Below are 8,376 nucleotides of genomic sequence, written 5' to 3'. Positions count from 1 at the left end.
GCGCTTTATCATGACTTTGTTTTCTTTTCCACTTACAAGGCCGTGCATATGTAGTCAGCTTTTCCCTTGATTCAAAATGGGGTTTTTTTTGTACATGCTATTCGCCTACTGGGATGTTTTTTTACGTCATGATCGTACTCTGCTTTCTCTGATTACGCACCAGTTTCTTAAATTTGTTTGGAGCATTACTGAATAGATGTTACAAAATGCAAAAAAAAAAAAAAAAGTTTTGGGGGTTAGAATAGTTTTAGAGCCACCGCTCCAGATTTGATTTCTAATGAAGAAAGAAATTCATGATGGGAGATGACAGTAAACACGTAATTAAGTAATAATTATGTTTACTTAATGACAAAGTATATATATGATACACTTACATCTTACTTCCAAGCTGTGGGACTATTTAGTCAGTTGATGTCAAAATGTAACTTTTGCAGATACTCTTCTGCAGTAAGGATGGGGAAGCTAGAAAGATGGATTGGGCTAAATACACTGGGTAATCCTGGAAGAGAAACAGAGGTTTAAAATTGAGAAGCCATAGCCAGACTTGAAAATGTATAAATGCTCTCAATCCCATCTTGAGCCATTTCTGTAAAGAACAGCCAAAAAAAATATTTGTTTATAGATGGTAAAGTGATACCCTAAAAGGATTTGCAGTTTAATACATATACACCCCACATATTTCAGATATTATTCATTCTTTTTTCACTCTGCAATCTCTGTGTGGAAAGGTTTAAGAGATATAAGTACCTATGAAATAGTAGACCGTCATATTACTACCAACTGCAGTTATTCACAAGGCATTTAATATTTTACTCATTGTACATTTGGTTAATCGATTGAAAGGGACTATTCCGAAGAGTTCAAATAATTATTTTTTTCATTTTACTACTACTTTTCTAACATTTGTTTCTACTGACATCAACTTATTTGAGAAACGACAGTTTATTCCACACATTTTTATGATTTATGTAACCTGAGCATACACATTTGTTATGTAAAATAACAGGAACCGTTTTCGACAGGCAGGGATAATTAATGATTTGTTTCTAGATATATATATATATATATATATATTTTTTTTTATTACAGCGTATAAGAACTGTAAACATCCAGGAAAAAAAACGTACGATTCTTTCTTTGACCCACAAACGTTATATTTTGAATGAAAAGGTTCTCCCGTCCATCACAACAACACGAAACCAGACCGCTGTCTGAAGAAGAACTGCGATTGGCTGACCACTCTCCAGGATCAGTAATCCAGGAAAACGATTGGCTGACGGCCATCAGTGGAGGCGGGCCCACTGCAGCTGAGACTGTCAAGATTGGCAAAGCGGTGGCTGCTGCTGCTGTATGCAGGTAAAAGGAGCAAGCGACAAGAGGAAAAACAAGACCTGGAAAACATTCATCCTGGCAGAAGGCGAGGAGCACAATGGAAACGTGTGAGCCCTTTTATGCGAAGTAGTGTGAGGAGAAGAGGTTTTAAATTCGCGTGTAAAGCTGCAGCACCTCTTGGTAGCCTTAGCGGAAAGTGTCGCTTTGTGAGTGGAAGCAACTTGGACAGCTGCGTGTTTTCAAGCGGAGCCATCAACAAAGAATGAAAGCGTTGAAACGAGGTGAGCGCCAACCTGACCGTGTTTTCTAATTTATTCCATTGACTTTTTAAAAAAAATAAAATAAATAAAAATAAATCCTTCCCAGAACTGTGCGTCTGCTGGCTCTGTCTGGCTTTCGCCGTGAACTGTTGCCTGGTATGCAGAGGGTTTTTTTTCGTTTGTTTGTTTTTTTGTTGTTGTTGTTTTTTTGTTTTGTTTTTTTGTTGTTGTTGTTTTGCTAGCAAATGCAGCGTGTGTTTATGTTTGAATTTGGAGGGACAGCTAGCTAGCTAGTTGTGTGTCTGTCTGTCGCTCTCTCTCTCTCTTCCTCTCTCTCTCCTGAGGCAGGCGTGCTGTCCATCTGGCGGAGCGGCATGCGGGAGGCTGTGCGTTTCTCCCTGCCTCCTTTGTGCGCTCCAGATGGCTCGGTTACCATTTTTTTTTTTTTTTGATAGACTATTTTATCACAGCAGTTTCAGACATTCATATATATTTCTCAAACTAATTTGTTGCATATTGATTCATTAGTAGAAAAGTTTAATTGGCTTCCTTTTCTTAGACTTTATTTTTGAATGATTTTCCTGCTACCTATGCGTGTGTGTGTGTGTAAAAACAAGAAGTTGGCTTGTTTGACAGCCGCAGTGATTTACCACACAGCTGCTGCTGCTGCTGGTGTGACCTTTTTTTTTTTTTTTAATCTTTGATGTATTTTTCTTAGCTGATCAAATCCCATTCATTTGCTGCTTCGGTTTTTAAGATAAAGCCCTGCTGTCAGTATCGGCCAGCAGCAGAGTTGTAGGATCACGTACAGCACGTTTCTTCAGGGGACTGTCCTGACCACATGAAAAGAGCTCTGTGGGCCGCGATTATATCCGTGATACAAAAGTAGCATTTTTCAGCATCTATATATATTTTTCTACTTCTTCTAGCACGTCTGCTGTTTTCCTCTGTGGAGTCAAAGATGAACATTTTGCACATGTGTGCGGAGCAAAACGGCACTTCCGTCTTTGCATGGTCAATAGGTTCCTGGGCCCACTTGGCTGCTGTGATGTTGATATGCACACAATCTCCTTTGTGAGGACAGGCGCTGCCCCCAGGGGTCAGGTTTCAACCCAGCTCCCAGAGAAAGACATTTACTGCATTCTGTGGCCCACCCCTTTGGGATCAGGCATGCTCCATTTTGTGGGGAGTTTTCCTCCTCTGACCCGCCATGGGTTCAAATGAGAAGTGGGTTCAGTCTAAAAGAAAAAAATAATAATAATAATAATAATTGGAGGGGAAAAAAAACAGCAGTTGGTCGAAATAGTTCTCAATGCAAACATCACTTTGTGATAAGTTGCATATAAAGTAGTAACCAATTAGGTTTAGATACTTTTTTACTGTTCCTTTCATTTTTCCCTCATGACTAGGTTGTGTGTGAGGTATTGTCTTGTTAATTGATCCAAATCGAAACTAGAGGTACACTGAGAGGTGTGCTGATGACTGACTGACCTGTTTTTCAGCCTGATTTTTGTCGGGGGCTGGGGGGTCGGTTTCCCTGGACAGTGGGTGATACCGGATCACCCTGCCAACTCCCATGTTTGGGTGGAAGAAGCGACTCAAAGTTGATTGTTGGGTGTTTGTAAAAAAATAAAGTAAATGAAACTAGGGATATATATATAGTTATGCAAGAGTAAGACTTTAAGAAGAGAACAGGACGGCTGGAAAGTGTTGCACCAAGTGTTTGTTTCTTTATTTCAACTTTTGTCTTGGAAAAGTTTCTAATACTGGCAGCGTTTTGGAAACCTCACAGTTACCCTTTTTTTTTAGAGAGAGAGAGAATGTAGGTGAATGTAGAGTTTAGTAAGGTTAGCCGTACTAATCCCAGATGTAAAACTCTTCAGGTGTTTCTAAAATGTCAGTGTATTAATTTTGTCTTTGGTTAAAGATCTGACTTTTAAACTGCAGATCAAATCAGAAACAAATTATTTCTGAAAAAAAGAAAAAGAAACCATACTGGTGTAGTTTCATATCAATGTGCCTTTAATCACTGCTACTTTTGTCCCCACCAAGTTCTTGTTGAAAGATTCGTGTTTAAAAACGACTCGTCTTCTCCCCAGGTCTGGAGGATGACCGCCATCCCGAGCAGGAGCACTCTTCGGCCGTGTCGGACAGCGATGACGGCTCCCCGCTCGACCTGTCAGGGAAAGGGATCCTCGCGAAGCGCCGTCGCCGCGGCAACCTGCCCAAGGAGTCTGTTCAGATCCTCCGCAGCTGGCTGTACGAGCACCGCTTCAACGCGTACCCATCGGAGCAGGAGAAGCTCAGTCTTTCAAACCAGACTAAGCTGTCTGTACTGCAGGTAAGATGATTTATTTATTTTTTCTTGTTTGTTTGGGTTTTTTTTTTTTTGGGTTTTTTTTGCATACATGTGAAGTTTTCAGATCCTGCCAGAGGATTGTGATTTTTCTTATTTCTGCTATTTGTTGGAGTTATGTCATTTAACTCTGGGGGGTAGAAATAGCATTTCTTGATGATATTCATCTGAAACTTTACTACTTGTGTAATTAGTAAGTTTCTTCTTCTTCTTATGTTATTGAAATGCGTGAAGATGCACAGATGGCACGGTGACTGATTGTGCTGCAGTCGCTGCTAGCATTTTCCCACCCTTCTCTTTCTCACTTTGTTGCATCAGTAGTAGACATTTCCTCTTTCCTTCTCAACACACGGGCAGATTACAGAGTAGCGGGAGGCGGCAGCAGTTCCTTGTTATGTAGTCAGTTCACTGGAATGCGTTTGGCTGCCTTCTCTGTGGCTCAGCATATTTCAGCTCAGACCTTCATTATTGCCAGCTGTCTGAGCACTCAGCTCTCCGTTTTTCTCCTCCCGTACCAGTAGAGGGAGCATGTCAGACTTCTGTAACTGTCTTGGGTGGAAAAGGAGAGTGATTGCATTGTTTTTATGTTTTTTTTTAGGTCTTTCTTTTTTTACAGTGCCTTGCAAATGTTTTCATCCACTTTTTTTACATTACAACCAGAAACTTGAATGCGTTCTGTTGGGAAGTTTTCGACATTTACAATTAAAGTTTGGGCTACAGTTGTGAAGAAATACAAGTTGGGTTAAATCATAAAATCCTATTTGAACATCTGACTGTGTGTCACAGCAAGTAAAGCCTCACAAATACTGCAGCTGGAATAAAACATTAACATTTGTAAAATGCTTCTAATTTAGTAACAGCAGTCTAAGACGGGCACCAGTGGTTAATTGTACACCTTAGGCGCAGTTGTCGAGGAAATGGTTTATATATCATCTTATTCAAATAGCGTTCAAAAGTTTGTTACAAAGAAAAAGTGTTGTTTCTTTTTGCTTTTGCGAGTAATTTTCGTCTGTTTTCCCCAGATCTGCAACTGGTTTATCAACGCCCGCCGCCGCCTTCTGCCTGATCTGCTTCGCAAGGACGGCAAAGACCCCACCAAGTTCACCATCTCCCGTAAGATTGTCGGTAAAACCGAGGCCCTTCAGCCAAACAGAGGTGAAGCCTGCTCTCCCGAAACCGGCGCCTCGGCTCGCTCCTCTCAGCCGCGTCCATCGGTGATCCGCTCCATGCCCACTTTGGACCTTAGCCTGCTGGGGAACACGGCGACGGCCATCCTCACCGGAGCAGGCTACCCTGGAAAGGAAGTGTGTGTGCAGGCACTCATGACGCTGGACACACAAAGCCTGTTGATGGAAGCGGATGAACGAGGCGCCCCCTCAGCCGGCCCAACGCCAGGCATCACTGTAGCTGCGAGCTACCCCAGCGGCCTTCTCAACACGCCTCCCCCGACTCCACCGGAGCTCTACATGGGTCACGACTTCAGTGACCTGAGGCTGCTGGTTGACGCCGCTCTACAGAGAGCCGCTGAGCAGGACCTGCTCAAGGAGAGCCAAAGCAAACCAGCAGAGCCTTTACATGCCAAACCGGTGGATGCAAACGAAAAGGGCCCGACCCCGCCTCCAGAGGAACAGGTCATGCATCCTTCCAGAGTGCAGAGCCTGATGGAGAAGGCCATGTCTGTTCCAGAGCCGGTCAAATCTCCAGCAGTTGCTGCTCCTCTTTTGCTCCCAGCCTCCGGGTTATCCCCCCTACCGGTAAACAAAGTGATGTGGAGCCCCTTAGATAAAGACACTGTCAGAGCGTCCAGCCTTAACCAACCTCGTCTCTTCCCAGCACACCTACCAGCTGTAGTGCCAGTATCTGCCATCATCCTGGGGCAACCAGAGCTACAGAAACCTGCCGCCCTCCCGGCCGTTAACCCAAAGTTACCTTCAGCTTCTTCGTCAGCCTCGCCTCCAGCCTCATGTCCTACGGGTGCGTCAAATCCAGCAGTGAGCCCCGTCTCCATACAAGCCCCTTCGGCCCAGTCAGCCACAAGCCCCACTTCAGATCCCCCCCCAGCAGCAGCTGTTGCATCTCAGCTGACTCCTAGAGGAGACCTGCCCCACCTCGAGTTCCACCAGCCCCCCTCGATCCCTGCGACACCCGCCGCCGTGCTGCCCGCTTCATCCTCGGTCTCATCCGCATCTCCAGCAGCAGCGGTCCCGTCTCTCCTGAGCCTCGCCTCCCACCTCACTCCTCATACCTCAGGGAGCAGCGGCTCAGCCATGGTGCCGAAGGTCTGGACCATGGTTCACGCCAACGCCAGGCAGGCCAGTTCACTCCAAGTGGTAAAGACCCCCATCGGCACGGTGTGGGGGCCGCAGCACAGCTTGCACACGCTGAGTGAAGCTGTCAACTAGAAGCTGCTGCTGTTTTATTTCTTTCTTTTTTTTTTTTTTAATGTTAAACATCTGAGAAGAAAGCGAGGACAGGTGTGTTTTATACGGCTGGACTTTTAACGATTATCGGAGAATGTGTCTTGGTCGGCCTCTTGACGTGAAGCTTGAGCTTGGCATGAGTTGGAACTTTTATCGTTTACCACACGGAGGAAGGCGGAGCGTGTCATTCCTACGTTCTTGACGCCATTCTGCAACGGATTGTGATGTCATCCTGGGATTTTTGGGGTGTTGCAAGAATGAACAAATAGGAAAATATTCCTGAATTGTACAAACATTTACCAGCCTTTCCAGTAGCAGTGCTGGACTTTAGTGAATGTAAAAAAAAAAAAAATCGAAACAATAAAAGGTGACCTCCCTGGATATGAACTCTGCTGCCCTTTATTCAATCTTCTGGATAAAAAAAGCACAACATTTTTTTAGAACTCTTTTAGTTGTGTGCATTTAAAATGATCAAGTTGTTTTTTTTCTTTCTTTTTTTTTTTTATAAAAGGAGCCTGTTAATTTTTTTTTCTGACATGGTTCTCTGCTTTTTTTTTTTTTTTCCCCTCTGCATTTGGAAACGTGAGCCAAAGAAAAATCAAAAACACAGCAGCACGTCTAACTCAGTGACTCCTTTGATCCGGCCAAGCGGTTTCATGAATCGTCATCTCAGCTGCTCTGTGCATACCTTCTAGCACGATGCATCATCAACTCTTTTACCGTTGGGAAGTTTCTCGTATTTTCAGTTTCCATTTAAAGCAGGTCTGTAGGTTGCTTTCTGCTGGAATCCCTCTCGATTCTTTATTTGGAGACCCGATGCGTCACCCAGAGCTCCCTGACGTTTGTGAGGCCTTAAGAGTTTCTGTTTCTCAGATCCGAATGTCGTAACGGAAATCGATCGTTTCGTACAGGTTCTCGACAGAGCAAATGTAGCACATTTTCTTTTGTACGTCTAAAAAAAAAAGAAGTGTAGTTTTTTTCCACATCTGATAGTTTAAAAGTGGTTTCTATAGAGTTTCTGCTAATCCATGAAGATGTAGTTTCTGTGAAACTGTTCCTCCCCCGAACATTTAATATTGGTATCTGTGAGTGTCTGTGTGTGGGAGTTTGGCAGAAGGCTGGACTCCTTTCTGGTCAATACTGTAGCACAATTATTGATTAATGTTTACCAGGTCACAAAGCTGTGTTTAGTTCATTTCTGTTGTATTAGTGTGAGTGGTTGTGAACAGAAGAACAACATATGTTTGGGTTTTACTTTTGCTGAGCAATGAACACTGCCACCATTCCAAAAAAAAAAAAAAAAAACCCTCCAAACTTTTCTCCCGTGTTTTCTTCACCGTGTTCCACTCTGTGCCACAAAGTTAAGGTTAATGTTTGCTTTTGTTGCAGAGGCAGAGTAGGCCGGTGTTCATTTATACCTCAGTTACACACAACCGATGTCGGGCATAAGTTATAATTACATTTTTCAAACTACATAAATACACTGTGATGATGCCTTCGAGGTCAGAATACTGGGAAAAGCTGGCTAAGATTTTAAGTAGCGAGGTTTTAGACGTAAGCTGACACTTCTGATAAAAAAAAAAAACAATGTGCTGATGTAAATATGTGAAAGGTCAAGCTTTTTTTTTTTTTTTTGTTCATATTTACTAGCATGAGATTCATTCTCAAAATGTAGTTCCTGTCCAACCAAATGTATTTTGAACATTTTCTTTTTCCACTTCATGTTACAAATTATGACTCCAGGCAGTGTGACTGGCTGCTGTGCCTTAAGCCTTCAAATGAGGGAGGATGTCCCGGTTTTTTTTTTTTTTTTTTTTTTTAAATATGTATTAAAAACTCAATAGTCTGTGCAATATACGCCTTAAACTTTAAATGTCTGTTTTTTGTATGAACATTTCAAAGAAATAAAAGTTCAGTTTGTTTCATATATACATTTCACTTTTTTTTTTATCCTTACTGAAAAAGTGCTTTATGCAGCTCACTGGCTTTATGGTAACAATTGTATGCC

General features: G+C 42.7%; 1 protein-coding gene across 1 annotated transcript; it reads left to right on the top strand.

Annotated features, from left to right (window-relative positions):
• Window positions 1-761: 761 nt before the first annotated feature.
• On the top strand, window positions 762-7,956 carry tgif2 (TGFB-induced factor homeobox 2). The gene is made up of 3 exons (XM_014981157.2): window positions 762-1,613; window positions 3,692-3,933; window positions 4,971-7,956. The coding sequence occupies exons 1-3, from the start codon at window positions 1,595-1,597 to the stop codon at window positions 6,348-6,350; spliced, it is 1,641 nt and encodes a 546-aa protein (XP_014836643.1). The 5' UTR covers window positions 762-1,594; the 3' UTR covers window positions 6,351-7,956.
• Window positions 7,957-8,376: the final 420 nt, after the last annotated feature.

This window comes from Poecilia mexicana, unplaced genomic scaffold (genome assembly GCF_051168715.1).
Source record: "Poecilia mexicana isolate PSO_F unplaced genomic scaffold, ASM5116871v1 scaffold_5, whole genome shotgun sequence".
NCBI classification, from domain to species: Eukaryota; Metazoa; Chordata; class Actinopteri; order Cyprinodontiformes; family Poeciliidae; genus Poecilia; species Poecilia mexicana.
The sequence above is the reverse complement of the archived record's forward strand: the minus strand, read 5'-3'. Positions and strand labels throughout refer to the sequence as shown.

Coding starts and splice junctions, on each gene's coding strand:
- tgif2 (XM_014981157.2), top strand. Junction 3,934..4,970: donor CTAAGCTGTCTGTACTGCAG/GTAAGATGATTT, acceptor TGTTTTCCCCAG/ATCTGCAACTGGTTTATCAA.